Source organism: Gavia stellata, chromosome 8 (genome assembly GCF_030936135.1).
Source record: "Gavia stellata isolate bGavSte3 chromosome 8, bGavSte3.hap2, whole genome shotgun sequence".
Classification (NCBI taxonomy): Eukaryota; Metazoa; Chordata; class Aves; order Gaviiformes; family Gaviidae; genus Gavia; species Gavia stellata.
Window position 1 is genome coordinate 17,428,211 of NC_082601.1, and position 21,873 is coordinate 17,450,083.

The window sequence follows — 21,873 nt, forward strand, 5'->3', positions numbered from 1 at the left end:
GCAGGTTTCGAGGCAAAGTTTTGCAAGGAGGAAAAGCCATGTCTGTGCACACATACGCATGCAGGTGACAAACGCTTCCACACCTGGATGGACAACGGTCAGAGTCCCTCTTGTCCAAAAAGATTTCTGACCTCCTGTTCAAGAGGAAGAGGTGGAGAAGGATATCTTTCCATTTTGGATGATTTCTTTTTGAAGTCCATGAATATTTTTGTGAGGAGTATTCATGCCGTTACAGGAGCTGTGTTTCCCTCACTGGCGCATCTCCAGACACGAAGCCATCAGTCCCACTCCTCCTCCCGACTTGTCAAAATCTGCCTGGATCCAGGGTGGTCATTTGAGACTGAAGTCAAATCAAATCGACTTGAGTGAGTCCCAGCAATGGGGGGAGGAGACTCCGGAGGACCGCAGCAAGGAGGGGGAACGCTGGTGGCCGCAAGGTTTTCTCTCGAGACCCTTTAGAACATGACTGGCTAACCCAAAAAAAAAAAAAAAAATTAACCCACCTGAAACCCGTACTGGAAAATCACCGACTCGGAGAGCTTCCTACATCGGGGTGGCCTCTGCTCAAGGCGGGGGTGGGGTGGGGGGTGGCACTGGGGAGGGGCATGGGATGGCAGAATGGCCACTGCTGGTTTGTCTCTGGCTCTGTCCTTTCCTTGCTGAGTCCTTGTTGTCAAGAGGCTGCTGTAGATTCCGAGTCCTCAGTTTCTTCGGGGTTTGTTTTTCTCTTTTCTTCTTTTCTTCTTTTCTTCTTTTCTTTTTTCTCTTTTCTTTTCTCTTTTCTTTTCTTTTCTTTTCTTTTCTTTTCTTTTCTTTTCTTTTCTTTTCTTTTCTTTTCTTTTCTTTTCTTTTCTTTTCTTTTCTTTTCTTTTCTTTTCTTTTCTTTTCTTTTCTTTTTTCTTTTCTTTTTCTTTCTTTCCTTTTTTCTTTCTCTCTTTTTCCTTTTCTTTTTTACTTCTTTCTTTCCCTTTCTTTTTTCCTTTTCCTTCCTTTCTCTTTATTCCTTCTCCTTCCTTTCTTTTTTTTCTTTTCCTTCCTTTCTCTTTTTTCTTTTCCTTTCTTTTTTTCTTCTTACATGAGATGAAAGGAATCGGAGTCCCGGGGCGCGGGGAGGTGCAGAGGGGAGGGTGGAAGGGAACCTGGGTAGGTAGTTATGGGGCGGAGGGAGGGGATGTGTCTTCACTCCACGTTGCTGCTGTCGAACGCATGGCACTGCAGATCTCCGCTCAGGTAGTCAGTCCCCGGCAGCTTCATGCCGTATTTGTCCACGCACCAACACAACCCACGCTTCCGGCCTCGGGAGGGCTTGCACTGGGGAGACACCCAAGGGCAGAGATCAGGAGTTGGCCACCAGACGCCGCGTGGTTCCCTCACGCTGGGGATCAGCATCAGCCCTGCGCTTTGCCCCTTTCACCCCAGCGATGCAATCCCCTGGATGGGACCTAGCTCCTGCTCTCTGCTTTCACCATATCTCCATCCCCACCGGTACCCCAGCCCAGGGCTCTCTGCCTTTTCCTCCTCCCACACCAGCTCCTTCAGGATGCTTGCCTCAGGCCAGACGGCACTCAGAGTCGTCAGCAAGGCCACTCACCACCAGCTGTGCTTGGAGATGTTCACAGCAACCTCCCCAGCAGCCCAGCAGAGGAAAAACCTCCATCCTTTCCATCCAGGGCAGCGGACCCTCCCGGGGTGGGAAGCATCCCTCCACGGGGCTCTTTCTTACCTGCTTCCTCTTGTAGAAGCCTTTTCGGTCACAGTTGGGGAGGTGGACAGCACGGGGGACCATCCGTTGGCTGCTCTTGAGCTCCTGCAGGGATGCCTCCATGTGCCTGCGGCAGGGACCCTGCGAGCAAGGAGAAGATGGAGCGTGAGAAGGGGAGCACCCTGCAGCAAGCCTCCAGCTGCAAATGCCCCCAGGTCCCCTCTCCCCCCCCCACCGGCACCGGCTCCCCAGGGGGGCAAAGCCCTCCTGCAGCCCCCTGCCCGCAGGAGCCCCGCGGAGGGAAGGCAAAGGCACCCACCAGCTCAAACTCTTGCCGGAGCTCGGGAATGACGACCCGGGGATGCGCCGTGTTCTCCGCCATGCCCACGAACTTGGCCAGGGTCAGCTTCTTCCGGCGGTCCTTCTTCAGGGCCTCAGCCTTGAGCTCGGAGAGGCGCCCATGCTTGGGCCGGTAGGCCTTGGGTGGGTAGGTCTCCTCTGTCATCTCTGACGTGGTCGGCTCCTCATGCTCTCGGGACTCCCGTTCTGGAAGGGAAGGGGAGTCAGGTCTCCATGAGCTGACTGGGGCTTGCTTTTGCACAGAGAGCCTCCTGCCCGACCCCAGAGGACATCTTTGCATCAGGCAGGACGGGAACAAATGACCAAAGAAATCCCTTTCCCAGCTGTTGCCTACAGCCCTGGCTTTAGGTCACTGTGTGGGACTTGGCGTGGCTTTCGTGTGACCCCCCAGGCTCAGGAGAGGAAGGTGTCTGAGGGCGTGGAGGATTTGGGGGTCAGGATGGGCTCCTACATACAAGGCTACCGCCGTTCGCAGTGTGTCAGTGGAGAAGGACTGGTGGGAGGGTTATGCCACACCCAGAAAGGACCAGATAACACACAAAATGTGTCAGAGAAGCCCCTCTTTAGCCATGGTGAGAGGATTAAGTGACAAATTCACACCCCACCCCACCTTGCAGATGCAAGAGCAAAAGCCAGGGATGCTTGAAGACAGAAAACTCCAAAGTCAAGGTAAATCCCACAGCAAAGCCACCATGTGGTTGTGGCAGCGATGCCGAAGACGTGGCTGACAAGTGCTGGGATCTCCGGGGTCCTCAGTCTGCAGCCCCACGCTCACAGGACCGAACCAGCCCCTGTCCGCTGGCACTCGCAGAGCAGCTGGCAAAGCCCAGGGTAACACTGCCGAGCAGTGCTGCCTGACCATAGCTGCCACCGATGGCAAGGGAGGAGCACTTTTAGGCTCTGCCCACAGCAGTTGCCTTCCTATACAGCCCCCGGATCACCCCAGCATGACCTGTGCTGGCAGGATGCAGTCGGGAGCCCTGCATGGTTATATATAGGAGAGAGCTGGTGACAGTCTAAACTTAGATGACTTGTGACATTTAGTACAGCTACCAGAGTGAAAAAGGGTTATTTCTGGACTAAATTTGAATAGAGTTTAAGGGTCCTGAGGCTCCCGGTCTCCCAGTCCCTGGTTCTCAGCAGCCCTGCCCTGACACCAGGTTTGTGCTGGGGCCAGCGGACAGGCATGGACAACCCACCGCGGTGGGAATAAAAGCATCAAAGCGGCTGAAATCCCTTCCTGCATGGTGTCTCCTGCAACTTTGATGCCAGTGAACCCGGCTCATCCCCTCCTGCAACCCTGTGGTGAAGATAGCAGGCCACCCATTTTGCCCCTCCTTGCAACATCACTATTGGGACAAAAGAAAAAGGCTCAGGATAAAAATAAAAGTTTGCCAACAAGGCAAACAGGAGTCTCCCTGCGGACCGGCTGCTCCCTGGAGCCCAGATGCACCCCAGGCAGGAGGAGGATGGCTCTGCCCCACCGGACTGCCCAGGGGTGCCGGGGGACGACCGGCGAGCGCGGCAGATGGCAGTACTGGCCAGGACAACCCCCCCAAGGGGGGTGGCCTTTGAGGTGGCTGAGGGGACAGGCTGGTCGCTGGACCCCCAAGCCTGCCACAGCTGCCAGTCTCCCCTCCCTCCTTGCCAAGGTGGACTTGCCCTCTCCCAGCAAGACTGGAAAGTTTTCTATGGCCACTTATTTATTAAAGCAGCCTTTTTTTTTTCCTCTTTCCACAAGAACAGAGCTGGGTCAGCATGCCAGACTCAGCACCCTCCTAACTGCCCACAGCAACGTAAATAACCCCATGCACCATCCCTGGGACTTGCAGGTATCCCCAGGATGGGATTCTCTTGCCATTTTGCCCCATGATGCTCATATGTTTGGGTTTTTTTCCTTGCTGCAGGACTTAAAGGCCCCCACAGGTTGGGGGTCCTCTATTAGAAGGAGATGACAGACAAGGGACAGGGAAGAAATTGACTAAATTGGGAATGAGCTTGTCCCCCAGGGAACGACACTCTACAAGGTGCAGTAGAAGACCACCCTTTGACACAAAAATGTTGCGGCAACTCGAGGTCCAACAGGAGACCAGAGACATCCACAGTGACTAAGCCCTTCCACGGCAATGAAACACGCTGTGATCTGTCCCAGGAATCCCCTCTGGCACTGACTGCCAGGGCCGGAGGCAGCAGAGCCAGGGCATCTCCCTGGGCTGCCCTAGTAATGAAGGGGAGGGGAGGATTCACACCAGTGCAGGGAACCCTACAATAACACAAGAGGGGCACAGCTCATTACCTCTGCAATAACAAATATGAGAGGCACAGCTACCTGGGTAAACCTAGAATAACAAACAAATGGGACAAGGCAGTGAGGATTCAGTCAGCAAAACAGCACAGGGTGTCCGGTTCCTGCGACTTGCGGTGCAATGGGTGATTGCAGCGGCTCAGCCTGCTCATACAGCCAGCAGCTTCAGCCCCTGCAGACACCTTATTTCTCTGCTTCCCGCAAGCTGACAGCCAGCCAGAGAGAGCTGGGAGCTGGGGACTAACGTGGAGCCCTTTTGGCAAGGGGAGATGGGAGCCACAGGAGCCCAGTGCTCTGAAGAGGCAGCCAAGGGCTGGCCTGCACTGAAAGCTGCCCAGCTCCCAGCCAAGTCCAGTGCTTCCTCCAGGGCCAAAAAAGCACCTGGAACTGACCCCCTTCGCCCTCCCCGGCACACAGGGGTCTCTGCTCAACTAGCGATATGACAAGGGATGGCTATGGTGGGACTCCTCCGGCTGCTGCTCAGCAGTGATGTCTAGTTTGGGTCTTTACTTCCCAGTGAGAACCCCACGGACGTCTGGAAGGAGTCCCTTTCCTCCACCCTCTGATGTTTTTTGTAGCCTAATTTCCTTCAGCAACAAAGCTGAAGCAGTCCCTGCTTGTGCACTCGACTATCTGTTCCCTAATTTGATACTAACAAGACAATTTTGACAAACTGAAGGGCAGAGGTCCCTGACACACATACTCCTGACAAGCTCTGCGCAGCTGGTGAGAGCCCTTCCTGGTGCCAGCACAAGAGGGAAAGGCAGAGCCGCGGCAGGCAGCATCCATGCAGTCGCCCCGCTTTGCTTCCTGGTCGGCTCATGCACATCAACCTGCAGCCGCCTGCTGGAGCCGGGACCAGACACCCACATCAACATCTCCGGAGCCCCTGCGCCCGCCTACCCATCCTCATCCACCAGCTCGTTCATTAACCTCCATCTGCCACCCCAGAGCTGGTTCGTGGCAGGCAGCGCTGGCACCGCTGCACCTCTGCTCCCGAGGAGACGCCGGCAGGAGCAACGCCCAGTGTCCCTGAATGAGCCCTAATCGTGCCTGCCTGAGACTCAGGGAGGAGGCTGGAGTTCCTCCTCCCTCACTGTCAGGATCTGGCCCACTGCACAGCCCCTTCACCCCGGAGACTGGGTTTCAGGCAGGCAGCTGTTTGCAGAGGCAGAGCATGCTACATCTCCGTATTTCAGCTACGGGCACAAGGCATAGGCACAAAGGCCCTACTCACCATGTCCCCAGCCAGAGGACAGCGGGAAGCAGGAGGCGGGTGAGTGGCTCTCACATCTCCATCCCTTCTCCCCACTCCTCAGGAGGAGGTCACCTCTTAGCGGAGGTCCCAGGCTCGTTGGCCACGCAGAAGAATGACATTGCTGGCCAACCTGAGGATGCCTGGTTAACCTGGACCTGAGACCTGGCTGTAGCCACCTCAAGGGGATGTTGACCCTACAGCCAAGGGCAGGAGACTGAGCTCAACTCAGGGCCACCCCATGGCTTTGTGTCTGGTCTGATGCTGCTGTGCCCATGGAGGACCCAGGGAAAGAGGGGTGAGCATCTGGAGATGCTCCTGACACGTCAGGCCAGAAGGACTGTGTTGTTGATGTCCTAATTCATGCAGGCTCCCATGAGCCCTGGGAGGCAGAAAATACCCACAGCAGAGTGTGGGCTGTCCTCTGCCCCAGGGCTGAGGGCTTAGTGCCCTCTCCCCGCTCCAGGCTGGCCAGAGGGAGCTCCCTAGCAGGAGCCATTTCCAGCTCTTTCACCCTGCCCGTACAGAAGGGACGCAGAGCAGCAAAATACCAGGCACAGTTTCTGGGAAGCTGCAAATTACTCCTGTCTGGCTGCCTCCTGTCCTTGACAGACATCACCCAGAGCAGCCCGTGCACCTTCCTGCACCTGGGCCAAAACCCAGCCTGGATGCCTCTGTGCTCCAGACGTTTTGGACACGTGTGAGGTCCCCACAGGGTGTGTGTGTGTACACATATGGGTGCGGGCGTGTGGGAACACCGCCTCCCTGCTTGCTGACATTACAGAGACGAGAAGGAAGCTTGTTCCAAATGGCTAGGAGGCTTGAATTTTCGTAACACATTTTCATCGGTTTCTGGCAGGAAGGTAGGAAAAGTATCTACGGACCGCTGCTGCTAATGATCCATGCTCGTTCCATCCACAGCCCACTGCTAGAGGACTTGCTGTCCTGTTCAAACACCCAAAAAACAGCCACATGCATCTAAGAAGGACAAGCATAACCATAGCACAACCTTGCTAAACAGCCCTCTCGATTATTATCATGATTATTATTATTTACAGCATGAGCACTAGCATAATACACTGCTTAAGCAGGAAGGTGTTGGAGAAAGACTTAACGGGGATCCCTGTTATACCTCTAGTGTAGGAACTACATCAAATGTCACTGATGGAGACCTTGAGAAGTTGCCCAGTCCTTCCATTGCCCCCAAACTTGGCCATCTCTGTTCAGAGGTGCTCATTGCAAGATAGGAATTAAGGCTTACATTACAAAGGGCTGAAACATCGCTGCTTAGAGAGCAGCAAGTGTCTCCCACTATACAGCACAGTGCAACAGTGCACAATGTCTCTGCTCTCCACCAGAGAAGGATTTACCGCCAGGATGAAGAGCCACCTCCCAGTATACCCATGAAGGGAATATCCTCAGCTGCAGGACTTCACGAGTGATCCCCCACCCTGCTTTTCCAATGGGCTCCTTGTGATTTTGGGCCCCGTGGCAGCTATCTTTGGAGGACCTTAGTTTCTGTCCCATCGCCGCTTACAACGTGGCATTTTCCAAACCTAGCTGGGTGATCTCTAACACCCTGGCTTTCTTTTTGTGGGGATGAACAACATTTTGAGATCAGACACCCAGGCAACTGGCGCTGGCGACGGAGAAGTGAAAAAAAAATATGGGAGAGGCTGGGGGAGAGAGGGAGGGATTTTTCTGCAGTTCCCATCGATCGGGACCCCGAAGTGCTAATCAGAGCCAGATCCGGACACTCCCTCCGAGCTTCACCCATAAAAACAGCTCCCCCACACAAACAGCTGCAGATGCCTATTTACGGCGGCTCCATTATCTGCCCAGCCCCATGCCGGCTTCTTAGGTCTTCCTGCCGGACTTTACATGCACATGCAGGCAGAGGCAATGATTGCTGAAATCAATGTTTGGCTTCTTCTTTGTACCTGCTGGAGGGACGGGATTCTCCCATTTCTCTTTCCTCCCCCATCCTTTATGGTACTGGTTCTTGCTGGGCCATGCAAAGCAGCTTGCCTGGGATCCCTGTGGCTGGGAGAGGAGGAACATCGGTGCTGTCCCTGAAAACAGCTTTTGCACTTGCAAATCACATTAGAGATGTACTGATTTTTCTTCAGATTGCGTCTTATACAGGACGTCTGTGCTTAGGTCGCTGGCTGGTAAAAACCCCCATCGTGCATTTCCCCCAGCTGCCCTCCCCACTTGTCCCCACTCCAGAGGAGGGCACGTGCCTGACCTATGCCAAAGCCTCCTGGGATGGGCAGGCAAGTTCCTCCTCAGCCTGGACTTGCACCTATGACCATGACAGGAAAATAAAAATCCCTCCCTCCTGGTCAGCACACATGGACAGCCACTGTGTTTGCATTCCCAAAATGCAGGCAGGGAAGGGATAATGCAGGCAGGGAAGGGATAATGCAGGCAGGGAAGGGATGCAGAGCGAGGAGGGTCATCTCATCTCGCGCACTTTGGCAGCTGGAGCGCACAACTGAGCAAAAGCATTCCTGGGCTCCCAGGAGGCCACCAGGATCAGCCCAGACAGAAGGGAGCTTTCACCGCCCTAACGAAGAATAGCTCATTTATGTTCCCGTCGCAGGCACAACCCCCCAGCATGGCAGTGAACGACCCCCAGCCCCTCATCACAGCCCCGCAGGGGTGGGCAGCGGAGCAGGCTCAGGCACGATGCCCTGGGCCGGGGTCACTGCTCTGGACCACCGCCCTGGTGAAGTCAGGCGGTGATCTCAGGCGGCCGCCCAGCCCGAGGCCGTCTGGCACCCACTGGAGGAGGAGCAGCCAGGGCCGGGGACGCAGGCTCCAGCCGGTCCCTCCGCTAGCCCAGGGCGTTGGCTGCCAGAGAGCCAGATGCAATGTGCCTTGGACTTTCGACGAACTTTTGTGCTTTGGTGGGGACTCAACGACAGGCCGGCATGGCCCTTTGGTGGGGACTGGCAAGGGAGCACACTGGTGATGCTCATAGGCGATGAGAGGCTGGGAGGAGACGCCACACACCGAGAAGCACAGAAAAACAGCACATCTGCCTGGACTGCCACCCCACCTCCCCCAAGTCCCAGCAACGCGCAACAGGCATTTACGACAGATCTGTGTCAAATAACGCCCATCTGCTAACACAGAGGTGTTGAGGCTTCACTGGATGGCTCAACTCCATGTCTAAGTCATTGCAGAGATGCTGCACCCTCCAAATTGTGACCAGCCCCATCATTTGGCTTGGGTGCCGATTTTAGGGTGGAACGACGTATCTCTGGAGGCTCCAGTCTCTCCTCCTGTGACTCCAATGGTCTCACTTAGGTCCCCAAAGGTCTGAAGTTAAGAAAGATAAATCCCACCACCTCTTCAGTACTGCTCCCCTTGCAGCCTGTGGTGCAGCTCTCATGGTCGGCAGTGCCAAACTGTTTCATGGCACAGGAGCAGTGGTAAGAAAACCCACACCCTATTTCCTTCACTGGGAATTAGGTACCTCAATGGCTGCTGAAGGCAGCAAATCACCTTTGTGATTTGCAGAGTGTGGAGGAAGTCTTTAGCAGTCAAAGCATTGTGGAGCACCCGCAGAATATCCACTCTGCCCCACCATGCCCAGTCCCCTACCAAAGATGTATGATCCGAGTCCAAATAGTCCATGGCCCAAAAGCCACACAAGCTTTTGGAAGAGAGCTCTGGGGTATCCCAGTACCTTAAATCCTTGTGGCAGCATGGTGAAAGTTGCTGGGACCTCACTCTTTTCTTCCACAGAGACAGCTTTGAAGAGAAGGATATGGGTCAGTGGGACCAAGCTCAGAGAAGAGATGGAAAAGCAGACAGAGGGCTGGAAGGACTCAACCCTAGGTTAAGACTTATCTCCATTTTTATTAAGCCAAAGCCCAGTAGGACGTTTGGCAACAGCTCAGGAATACCTGAAGAGCCTCAGAGAGTGGGTGTGGATGGCGGAGGGATGTGCTAGACTGTGGCCTTTTTTTTTTAAAAGTTATTCTTTGGGCGTTGCTGAACTGCCCTGGAAGACCAGCTCTTTCTCAGGAGATTTTTGTCTCCTCAGCGGAAACCTGCGCATGCAGATTCTGCTGCATCAGCCGGGGCTCACCTGCAGAGCGTGAATATCAGGTGCTTGGGCTGCCCCCAGGTTCACGTAGGATTCATGGGAAAGGGAGATCATCGTCCTGATGACCTTGGTGTCCTCATACAGAGCTGGATGGGGGAGAAATGCAGCTCAGCATGTGGGAAAGGAGCTCTCAAGGGAACCAGCTCATGTTTTGGTCTGGTCTGGAAGCGCAGGGCCTATCTGTAGGAACGGATCTCTGGGTCAGCACCACTTCTCCGCAGCACCAAGTGCTGCGGCGGTGAGAGAGATACGGCTATGGGAACTTGAACCGTAAGGAGGGATCTGTATTGCTGTGTGCCAAATGATACTTTCCTGAGCTACCGCTCCTTGCTGCAGCCACAAAACAAAACTCCCTCTGAGCAACTCTCTAGAGCAAGGAGAAAAGCAGGTTTAGAGATGGGGAGCTCCATGATATAAGCTCCTTCCCTCCATGTTGCTGGCTGTTATTTCAGCAGGCTCCAAGCTGTGCTGGTAGAGCCATCAGCTGGAGGGCTGGGCTGGTTCTGACCTGGGATGTACACACAAGGTCTGGGGCTCACTGTCGTCTTTGACCTGTCTCTTTCTCTCCAGAGAGCTCCTAAATCCGGCTATGATCAGCTCTCAACAGAGGCTTGGGAGCTAGCAATGCATATAGAGGATACACCAAGTTCAGCTGAAGGTGTGGGTCTGTGGCGGACAGGCAGTGCGGCCAGAGACTTGAGGGTCTCAGCAACAACCATTTCCATGCAAGAGGGAACCCAAAATGTCTAACCAGTAAAAGAGTTGGGAAACTTTCCAGAGTTTCTCCCTCTGGTAAGATGATGAACAAAAATCCATTCATTACAATTAAATGAGGCTGACGTGCGCCATCTTGCAAAATTGCAGGTACTCTGTTTCTAGATAGCTGCTTGTATCAGCCTGACATTTCCTGAACAAAGTTATCTTCCAGGGAACTGAACTGGCAAGTGGAGGGGAAGGAAGTATTTCAGGATTAGATTTACATCAAGAAGCTCCTGTTGCTGATGCACTGATGATAGGAAGATAAAACATATTTCCTTCACATCATCTGGAGACTACAGATGTTCCCTATTCCATATGCTGAAACTGCAGAAGCAGCTGAGAGCTGAATTGAAGAATGACCCAGAGAAATCTAAATAAATCATCTTTCAGTATCATAGTGACCAAGACATACTTTTCCTTCCTGGAAAGGATGAAATCATTCAGTCTTTCTTAGTCTTGCATCTTTTCCAACAAAGCCACCCTAGGGGCACAGTCTATTGGTTGTAATAAAGGTGGTAAAAAAACCACCAGGCTGCCAAGGAACTAAGAGCAGAAAAGAGCAAAGAAGGAAAATGCAGGGAAGAAGATTGCATGACAGTCTCTGCCTAGCTGCCACTAAAGGTGAGGAAAATCTAAAGTAGCTCCCCGACAGGCATTGTTTGTTTACCAGCAGTTTCTTCATGGGGTTTATCTGTGGCAGAAAGACAGGAAAACCCTTCCTAGAAAGCAAACATATTTTCAGGTCTTCTGAGTGAAAACAAAAGGGTGTGAACTGCTCATCTGGCCACCAGGTGAGAAGGGATCACCCGGAAAAAATCTCACTATGTCTTTAGGAATGAAGGAGGTGTGATGGGTCAGAAGAGAAGCCTAATAGCATCCATCAACTATCATTACTGTATGAAAGAGAAGGGGACAAGGAGGACTTTTTTAGATGGAGGTAGCCCAACAGCAGTGGTGGAGGAAAAGTCACTAGGGAGGAAGAGTAGGTAGCTTTGCCCCCTTGGACTGTGTGGGGCCTGTCTCCAAAACTCAGCAGAAGGCAGGTGTCAATATACATGAGATGTCAAGAAACCTGGACTTGAAAGCAGGGTGCTGCCAGGACGCTGATACTATTTTGATCACTGAACATGACAAATCATAGTAGAGCCAGGTGCTAAGAAGGCCTTAAAAAGAGCACCATAACCAGGAATAGTGTTGCTGGTGGCCATCAAAAGCTGGGATATCACTGTGGATATTGTAGCATTTTACCCTGAGAACAATGTGCGATTAAGAGGAAACCTCTATGTTAAAGGAGATGATCCCAAGAAGAGGATGTCCTACTAGAGATGTGGCCACTACAGTTTATGCTAAGCTCTCTGGCCTGCTTATGGACGAAGGTGGCTTTTGCCTTTTAGTCAGGGTTTTGAATCTGCTTTAGTTTCACACCAAGCAGAAGCTTTTACCAACTGGCCAACTGGAACTGAATCTGGGAGAGGCTGCTCCCACTGGAGGCTGGTGGTCTCCATCACAAGATCCATCCTCACTTACGTTATTCATGGTCTCTGTCAGCCTCAACAGCAGACAGTAACTGGAAGAGCCAAGAAAGCCAAACCCTTTGCCTGCCCCAGGGAGAGGTGAAGGCACATCAGGTGGAGTCTGGAGATGCACCTGTGTCAGATGCTGGACAAGAACTGGTCCAACACCACAAGTATTTCAGGCGTGCAGCTGTGATTGCAATCTCCAGCCTAGCCTGGATTAATTTCTAGGCCTTCAGCCTGACTTTCACAGCTCTGCCTTAAACCAGATGGAAAAGATCTGTGAGATCATCCATTGCTCATCTCTGTGTCAACACCGGATGACACACCATCACATGTACCATCCGACCTGACTTTTACAAGCTCTGAGTGATGAGATTTCCACCTCTGCCCTCAAGACTCCCTTCTACTTTCTTAATGGTTCCTTCTCTCAGAAAGCCTTTGCCTGGAGTAGGCCTGGCCATTATTTAATGTCTCAGTCCACCTAAGTAGTACCACAAAAGAGTACCAGAAGTTTGATGTTCACACTCTGACAATACTGATACGCCGAACCTTGCCCAAGCTTGATCCTAATGGATGACTCTTGCCTCTCATAGCCATTTCTCTCCCTGCACTGTACCATTGCATACACTAACCAATTCCCTTTGGTCCAACACAATGCAAAGATGCTTTTCAACGTTACAAAAATATCACGGGTCCATTGATGGAGCAAAGGGTGCAGACCTCCATTTTGGGGTCTGAAACTCCAAGACAGACAACTGATCGCCCTTTGCCACAGGTCCGGAGCCTTTCTGGAATGATTAAATCCCTGTTGCACTTCATTGTTTTTCCTGCAACCTCAAGCTGCCTCTGCTATTACAAAACGAAATAACTGAACACTGAAATGGTTATGAAATGATGCCGTAAAATTTCACCCATTTCTTCCAGTTCTTCAGGAAAGCAGAAGTCACAGTGTATGACACTGTATGCCACTGTGTTTAGACATTACTAAGATGTATTAAGACATACATGTGGCTGTGGCAGCACCATAATGACTGCTGGACAGGTGTAAGACATGCAGTCCCTCCCGAATAAAACTTTTTTTCTTTTCCAGCATCTCCTTTAAATTAAAAAGTGAAAGCCAGGTTCCATAGTTGTTCACTGGCTTATTTAATGACTAGATTTTCATCATTAGTCCAATGCATAACATCTGATTTCTTAAGCATGAATAATAAAGGGGTCTGTTGATTTAATTGTCTTCCGAGGATGAATCCCATCTGAATTTGGAAAAAGAAAATATTTCTACTGGTTTTCTACAAAAAGAATTATGACTATTGGCCAACTTTGCCCCCAAAGTTACCTTTAAGACACATGCCCTCTCTTGTTTAGCTAGGGGATCATTTCCTTAAGTATTGGTCAGGATTACCTTCTTGCCCTTAAATAGCAACCAGACCAGTTATCTCCATCAACATAACAATTATCTCCAGCAGTGAGCCAGCTGTGTCCATCCAACAAGCAAACAAACCAAACTACAATAACAGCCCTCAAGGCAGGCAGCTGCTAAGTGCTTTCCAATCCTACTGAAGCCAACAGCATCTTCGGCTTTGGCCTCACAGTCCTTTGAGGACTGAGGTAGCTGGCTCTCACGAGAAGGGGATCAGGTGCCTGAAAGCCTGTGATGCTCTGGGCCTAGTGAAAAGGTGCTCAGCATCTTGCAGGATCGAGCCCTGCCAGGCTAATAGGGAACGATGTGCCAGTTTGCTTGGGGGGGTATTGACATCCCATTTGCACATTGTGTGAAAGAGGCAGCACCAAAAGGGTGGAGGCACAGGGAAAAATTAGGGGAACATCAGAGAGGTCTGGAGAATGAGGGCAATAGTGAGAGCAAGGCAAACACACACAAGAGGTACCCACTGACTCCACAGGCATAAATTTAAGATGCCTCCTCAAGGTTTAGCCTGTTGACCAGAATCTCTCTGCAGCCAGGGAGGCTTGGACCTTCCTGAAGCCATAGCTTAAAGCAGGTGCGGTCGCCCAGCCAGAAGCTGATGGTTAAAAGACGTGGACTGATGGGCAGTTAGTGCAGTTGCCCTGGAAACATCATAAACAGACAGGAGATCCACCAAAACATGCTGAGAAATGGCTTCCTTGAGAGCAAATTTGCCCACATCAAACCGCTGAGAGTCGCAAATTTTTGCAAAAACATTATGCTGGCTTCCGCTGGGATTAACTGCGAGCCATGGATTGATGTAAACACTAAGGGGTCCCCTCAGATCACTAGCATCAAAGAGCCACCTCAAAAACAACATCTTGCTGAGAGTGGCCTTGGCTACACAGCTGAAAGAATAAAGAATGTCTCATGGGGGTTGAGTGGTGAGAGGATGGGGGATTTCGCTCCTTCATCACAAGATGTGACGTGACCCTTCCCAGGTAGGCAGAGGCATCAAGGATGACCTGTGCCCCAGTGCTGGCACAGCTGCCACCCCACTTTGTGACCCACGGGCAGCCCTGCACATCGCCCCGAGGAGACCTGGCATGGAGGCTCTCGCTGGTGGCCTGGGTGGTCCAGGTCTTAGAGGATTGCAGCACGTGGGCCAGGATTCCCTCTTCTCCTTGCCAGCAGAGCCTCCTCGTGCTTTTGGCTACACCTGTCCTGAGGATAAACAGATAATATCTATCTTTTTACCTGTAAAAAATCTCCTTACAACTGACTAGGTGGTTAGTATGCTGGCCGTCAGTGAGTTCACCCAGGCCAAACCCTTTGGATCATCTTTGACCTCTGCATGCACCATGTCTTCAAGTCCTGCTGCTTCCACCTCCTCAATGCTGGAGGTTGTTTCTCCTACCCTCAGCTTGCCACATCTCAGCAAATTTGCCATCTTTTCCCAATTCAGTTCTTCTTTCCTGCTTTCCCGAAGGCCAGTTGTTGCTGCCTGGGCAAAGAGAAGTTTGCAGGGTCCCAGCGCCCTCAGTGCCCCTGACACCATCTCCTCCACCGATGCCACCAGGCACCACTGCCCCCCGCACGCGTCCTCCAGCCCTGGCATGGGGCAGGAGGTGGATTGGCTGCCCTCTGCAAGCAGCAACCTATCCACACCTCCACTGGGACACCTCTCGGGGTATTTAACAAACGTAGATTTAGTCTATCCGGAAAACACAACCCACCTCCAAGCACGGGGGGTGAGTTCAGATCCACACAGCTGGCTGGGAGGAATATCTTGTGTCTATCTCCTTTCTTGCCTCCAGTTGTTTGATATGCTCACCTGCTGCATCTCATTTTCTCAGCCCTCAGTGGGAGGATAGGGTAGGCTGGTCTGTACGCCAGCATCTGATCTTGACGGCAAAATACCAATGTGCCAGTCATAAGCAGAACCACTGCACCTAAGAGAGGTTTGTGTGTGCTGCCTGGAAACCATTCTGCCCCCAGAGACAAAAATGCTCCATGTGTGTGTTTGCACACATTAAATGCTTGTGCAGGCGTGCGTGGGCATGTGAACACAGGTCCATGTGTGCGTATGCTCACATGCATATCTTGTGCATATTAATCCTGCTGCTCTGCAGCCCACATCGCGGTGCAGGTGTGTTCCAGCCAAATTCTGCTTTTATTTATGTCCAACCTTGAATTTGCACTACTAACTGCTTGGTAAAAAAGTAAGCAGGATTTGCTGTGCCCTTGTATCTCCCCTGTGACTTAGCACAGGTGAAACGAGCTGCAACTGTTCTTAGCAGCTCACCCTGCTGAGCAGAGGAGGATGAGCTCCAGAGGGGCTGAGGTTCCTGTCCCCCTTCCCAGACTGCTCCCAGGCTTTCCAGTTTGGGTGAAGAGTGCTGGGAACTGCCACTGCTGTAACATCTCCCGCAGCTGCTCCTACATCTGTGACGCCTTTCAATCCAGCATGGGTAAAACTTCCAGCGAACGTTAGGAGGAAGCAGAGCACCACGCTCTGCGTGAGGCAGCGCCTGCTCGCTGCTTCTCCTCCTCTCCTTCCTCCCCGGCTTCCCTGGCACACATGTGCCAAACTACACGACCAAAAGAAACCAGGGGCTGTCCCAAAGCTGGCACAAAATGTACCCGAGCTCTCCTACCCCTCTCTTCCGAGCCTGACGGGACACCGCACCCTGCAGTCATGCAAACACTTCCAGTTGCACACAACTGTGCTCACGCCACCGACATGCCAAAGCCACGACGGTCATCTGGGCACAGGGTGCTGGTGCTTAAATATCGACGCGAGGAGTCACGCAGCCTTCCTCCAGCATCCCTCGGGTTTGCAGAGGCTCCCATTTAAGGCCAGCCCCTGTTTTCCGCTGCAGCAGTACAGGCTCTGGAGGGGCTCCCTTCGTTCACCTGGAGTGGGTCCAGGGTGACAGCACTGTGCAGGAGCTCGGGACCAGCTCTATCACTCACGCACGCATGCACGCACGCACAGAGCCACCTCTTTTCTCTGGTGAACTCTGCTGGCACCAGGCAGGAATTTAATTTGTATCAACTACTTAATATTCTCACTCCTTCCTTAGAAACCAGGCTGCCGAAAAATCTTTCCAGCCAAGGCCCCTCCTTTCCTGTTTGAACCACCCCATCCCTCCCTCCCCCATATACACACACCGCAGAAACCCGGCTCTCTTGCTGGCACCTGATGGATTTCACCCTCTTTTTTTTTTTTAATATATTGTTATTGTTGTTGAAACTTCAGATCAAAAGAAAAATGGAGATTTTCCTGTTTCGGATCCGAGGGTTTGCAGGCCTGTTGCTACTAGCTTTTGCCTTGACAGCTCGGGAGCTGCTTCGCACAAAGGACCTGCTGCTCGGCACCAGCCGGCTCCCTCCCTGAGCGACACATGTTTGGAAGCCGGTGCGTCCCAAGCGCCCCGCTCCCACGACCCCTGCCCTAACCCTCACCCTTGCCCTGGACCTCGGCGCGGGGCTGCCCACCTGCCCCGCCACGTCCCCATCGCTCGCCCCTGAAGCCCCACATCCCTGAATGAGAAGGAGAAACGACGGGGTGGGGGGAATATGCCAGGGAGGGATAAAGGACTGCACTGAACACGAGCTGCAGGAAACTTGGGCTCGGCAGCACTCCTCCTCTGCCTACTTCCAGCTGACGCAGCAAAGGCGATTTTCTTAGGGCTAGTTCTCCACCCCCCCCTTTCCCCTCCTGGTTATCGTTGGCTCATGGTTTCGTGAGGAAACTTGCCAAGTCTTGCTCGCTTTCTAGAAAGAGAGCAGGAATGAGAGAGAAGAAGGAAATATTTGACAACCTTTGTTTTTCCACAAGCCTTTTTAGGGCAGCAGGCTCCAATCTGTGCCCTCTGCTCCCCAGCGCTTGGCCTGACCTTGCTGTCTCAGCAGGAGGAAGTCTGGCAGGAGCAAGGGGGAGAAAAATGGAAAGACATGGTGAATTTCAAAGGAAACCTAAACAAAACAGAGAAAACCCAGAATCCTGCAGCCTATGCCATAAATGAAGCTCATTCATGTTTTTTTACCAGGAACAGTGAATTACAGCCATGATGTTTGGCTTTCGGTAAAGGACAGTGTCTGACTGATGTGCCGGGAAGGACTGCAGGGACCATCCCATCAGTACCTACACATCCATCCACTTAAAACGAGCCTTACCAAAGCTCTTTAATCCCACACTCGCTTTCATTTCTGACTTCTCAGCAAACCAGGAGCACGTCCTGCCCAGCAGCTCCAGCAGTTCTCAGTACTGCTGTGCCCAGCTTACAGATGAGGAAACTGAGGCACAATACCTGGAGCATCTTGTCCCCAGGCAAGACATCTGGTCTACAGGAGAGCCAAGCCCAGCCTCCCAGGCTTGAGCTCTTGCAATACCGCTTGTTGCGTCTCCACCATGACTATAAGGAGGAAAGCATCTGGAATTTTAAATTCGGCTAGCGCAAGAGCAGAAATAGATAGAAATGCAGTTTGATCTATTCCTTGCCGCTGTCACATAGTTTATTTTGCAGAGTGCTGATTCTTTTGCAGCAGTTCGCCGCTCAGGGCCAATTTTGGTCATTGATAGATCGGAGGGCCAGGCCAGATTCCCCAGCACACGGTCCCTGCACTGCTGGCCAAACTGGCAGAGGGCAGAAAGTTCAAGTCAAACTTCATTTCTTTCCTTGCCCCGTTGCTTAGAAACATGCCTATGAAAATATACTTTGTTCTCACATGCTACCAGTCGAATGCCAAGAGAGTTTTTTCCCTCTCCCGTCCTCAGGAATTCCTGATTTATTTTTTATTTCTTTTTTGCAATCGCGCAAATCTCAAGAGGAGCCTGCCAGTCTCCCGCGGCTTCCTGCAGCAGCCTCTCCGATCCAGGCTCATCTCCCTGCTGTGAACAAAACCCATCGAAAAGAGCCTCCTGCGGCGCTCAGGGAGTCCAAACTGGAAGTGCAGGCAGTGCCAGGGGGTTGGTTTTGCAACAAACCTGCAACCTCTTTCCTGTCCCTCTCCTTGTTCATCCAACGTGTGCTCCCCATCCCAAGAAAACCAAAAGCAGCGATATTAAGAGGGGACCAGCCAAAGTTTTCATGCAAAGCACCTGCCAAAGGACCGGTTTCCTTTGGAAGAGCGAGGCAGGTGTAACGAAAGGAGATTCACGCTGGGAGCCAAGCGCTGAAGCTTTTTCGGGTGCCTTCGGTCTGTACTGGGCACTCTCGGCCCCACTCTCCCAGCTGCCGATCCGTTTCGGCTGCATAGCTTTGCCTTCCCGACCACACCGCCTGCTCCCGGCGGCACACACACGCGCAGAGTAAATAAACACCGGGGATGACGCGCTCCGGGATACTTCGCATAGCTCCGCTGCCAGCGGGTTATTGCCCGGCTTCCTGGGCTCCATGGCAGGAACGCGGCTCCTGGCTTCACCCTCTGCTCCCTGTGCAGGACCCCTCCCAGCCCTCGCCCCTTCCAGCTCCCCTTCAGAAAACCAAGCTCAGCTTTGCTGTTTCTGGCTGATTTTAAGGGAGTTTGGACATTTGTTGTCATTTGAGGGAGGGGGAAGTTTTACACACAGAATTTGGTTTTGCTCTGAAGGATGGAGCGTAGCAACACAACCACTGCCTGCAAGTAGCAAAGGGGAAAAATAATAAAAGCATCAAGATTTATTAGGTGCTAGAAAGGAGAAACGGATTCCCATTGCGCGGGTATAAGCAGGAGCTTGCTAACAAGCAAAGTGACTTTTTCATGGACCAAAAAAAAGCAGGGGGCTTGTTTCTGGGGTTTTTTTGCCAAGTGGTTCCCCGGTCCCCTGGACATGCAGACATCCTCCCCACCTCCCCTTCACGCTGTGGCAGAAATACAGAGGTATTTGGAAGAATATAGGGAAAGTGTCCTTGCACAATCTACAGGATCCAGAAATGGGAGTTTAATGCGTGCCAAAGTGAAGGAGCACTTTCTTTCATGGTTTTGTCACATGCAAGGTGCAAACATTTCAGAAGCTTGGCTTTGCACTGCTGCTACCATGCCAGCCTTCATGCTTGCTTTTAACCTATTCTTTCTGATTATTCGCAACACCATCATTACTTTTCACTTTCACAGATTCCCTGTCCCTAATGCACCTGCACCTCCCTGGGCTAAAACCCGTTGCCCAACAAAGACGTCCAGCAGCGGGCAGCCAGGAAGAACAGGCTGCAGCAATGGCAAGGAGAAAGCTTCAGGCTGAGCAACAAACCTGGGGGATGCTGAGGATTTTGGGGATGGGGCAGATGGTTGCAAGGAGGTGCCCTGCCCTCCGCTGTATCTCCAGCTGCAGAGGCCAGCTCAGGCCCCAGAGCCAGGTGGAGGATATGGCGAGAGAAAGGGGTCAGGGAGAGGGTGAAGACAGGGATGCAGAAAAGATGTAAAGGATGCAACTGGGGAAGGACTGGGATGCAGCTGTGACTAAAAGGGTGCATCCGGGAGGTGGGGGAAGAAACGCTTTCCACTGGGGATGGGACAACCCAGAGGTGATGGTGGAAGGGGGGGTGAGGGAGGCTGTGAGATGATGCAACAGGAGGTTTGACCAGGGCATGGATGGAAAGAAGGATGGGAAAAGTGGGGGGGGGCATGGAAGAACAGCTGGGGGTATGGAAGAGTACACACAAAGATGGAAAAGCATCTGGGGGGGGGATGAAGAGCGGCCAGAAAGATGGAAAAGCAACTGGGGGTGTGTGTGGAAGAGCAGCCGGAAAGGTGGAAGAGTAGCTGGAAAGGTGGAGAAGCAATAGGGGGGTGGCAGAGCAGCCAGGGGAAGTGGTGGTGGTGGAGATGCAGTGGGAAAGCAACCCGGGGCTTGGAAAAGCTGCCGGTGGAGGGAGTGGGGAGGGGACGGAATGGGGAAATAGCTGGAAAGATGGAAAAGCAGCCGGGGTTTGTATATGTGTGTATGAGAGAGAAGAATCAGGCAGAGAGATGGAAAAGTAGCCAGAAAGATGGAAAAGCAGCTGCTGGTGGTGGAGGGGAATGGAAGAGCAGCCAGGAAGGCAGAAAAGCACACGGCGGGGGAGGGGGGATGGAAGAGCAGCCGGGGAGGGTGGGGATGGAAAAGCGGGCGGAAAGATGGAAAAGTAGCCGGGAAGGCGGAAAAGCAAGCGGGGGCATGGAAGAGCACCTGGGAAGATGGAAAAGCAGCCGGAAGGATGGGAAAGCAGCCGGGGGGGCAGGGAAGAGCAGCCAGTGGGAGGGAGTAGAAAAGCAAGCGGAAAGATGGAAAGGGAGCCGGAAAGGCGGAAAAGCAAGCGGAGGGGCATGGAAGAGCACCCGGAAAGAGGGAAAAAGCAGCCGGGAGGTGGTGGTGGGGTGGAAAAGGCAGGCGGAAAGACGGAAAAGGAGCCGGAAAGGCGGCAAAGCACCCGGGAAAGCCGAGGATGGGAGAAGCGGGGCTCACTCACCGGCCTTGGCTTGCTCGCGGTAGCTCTTCTCGCTGAGGCAGACGGCGGTGCCGTGGAGCAGGGCGTGCAGCGGCTTCTCCTCGCCCTGGCGCGGGAGGCAGCGGAGCCCGCGGGCGCAGCGCTCGGTGTAGACGCCGCAGGGCTGCCCGGCGGGCAGGGCGCAGGTGAGGCAGCAGCCGCAGCCCGGCTCCTTCACCAGCTCGCAGCCCAGCGGCGGCGGCGGGCAGAGCGACAGCGCCTTGCCGTCGCAGGGCTCGCACTGCACGAAGGAGCCCAGGCACCGCGACAGCCCCGGGCAGGCGCCCAGCAGCACCAGGAGCCGCAGCAGCATCGCGGCGGGGATGCTCCGGGACGGGGCGCGGGGGGCTGCCGCCGGCGGGGGGCGGGCGGCGGGCGGCGCTTGCTTTCCGCTTGCCCCTTCGGGGGCAAAAAAGAAAATGTTAAAAAATTGCAAAAAGGAAAAGGGTGGCAAAGCGCAGCCCCCTGCTTGCAGGCGCCCTACTCTGGGCTTTATTCTGGGGGTGCGAGACCCTCCTGCTTTTCTTTTGGCGTTGGGAGAGGGGGGGCGTCAAGGTTTGCTTTTTGTCTTCCCCCCCCTTTTCTCCTTCTTTCAGCTTTTGCTCGCCTCGGAAGGGGGGATTCGCACCGCGATCCGCGGGAGCGCAAAAAGAGAGGGGGAGGGAAGGAGGGGGGAAAGGGAGAAAAGCCTGCAGGGGTTGCACAGCCTACAGGTTGCAGGGGGAGGCGTGGGGGAGCGGGGGGGTTTGGGGAGGTGGGACGGCGATTTCACACACTCACGCACACGCACACACTCTTCCCAAAGGGCTGGGAGGAGGCAGGTTGGGAAGAGAGCAAAGTTCCTTGAAAACCAGTGTCCTGCTATTAATGCATCAAAGCAGTCAAGGCGGGGGGGGTGGGGTGGGGTGGGGGGGGAACCGCAGGAGAAGGAAGAGGGGATGCAGAGCTCCCCTTCCCTCTCTCTTCTTCTGCAGGAGGAGAAAAAGTCTCTCCCGACGC

The 21,873-nt window shown here is 53.2% G+C and overlaps 1 protein-coding gene across 1 annotated transcript; it reads right to left on the reverse strand.

Annotated features, from left to right (window-relative positions):
• Nucleotides 1–970: 970 nt before the first annotated feature.
• IGFBP5 (insulin like growth factor binding protein 5) lies at nucleotides 971–21,187 on the reverse strand. Its single transcript, XM_059820616.1, has 4 exons — nucleotides 20,857–21,187; nucleotides 2,022–2,248; nucleotides 1,724–1,843; nucleotides 971–1,311 (listed from the first exon to the last, which is right to left on the reverse strand). The coding sequence occupies exons 1-4, from the start codon at nucleotides 21,185–21,187 to the stop codon at nucleotides 1,180–1,182; spliced, it is 810 nt and encodes a 269-aa protein (XP_059676599.1). The 3' UTR covers nucleotides 971–1,179.
• Nucleotides 21,188–21,873: the final 686 nt, after the last annotated feature.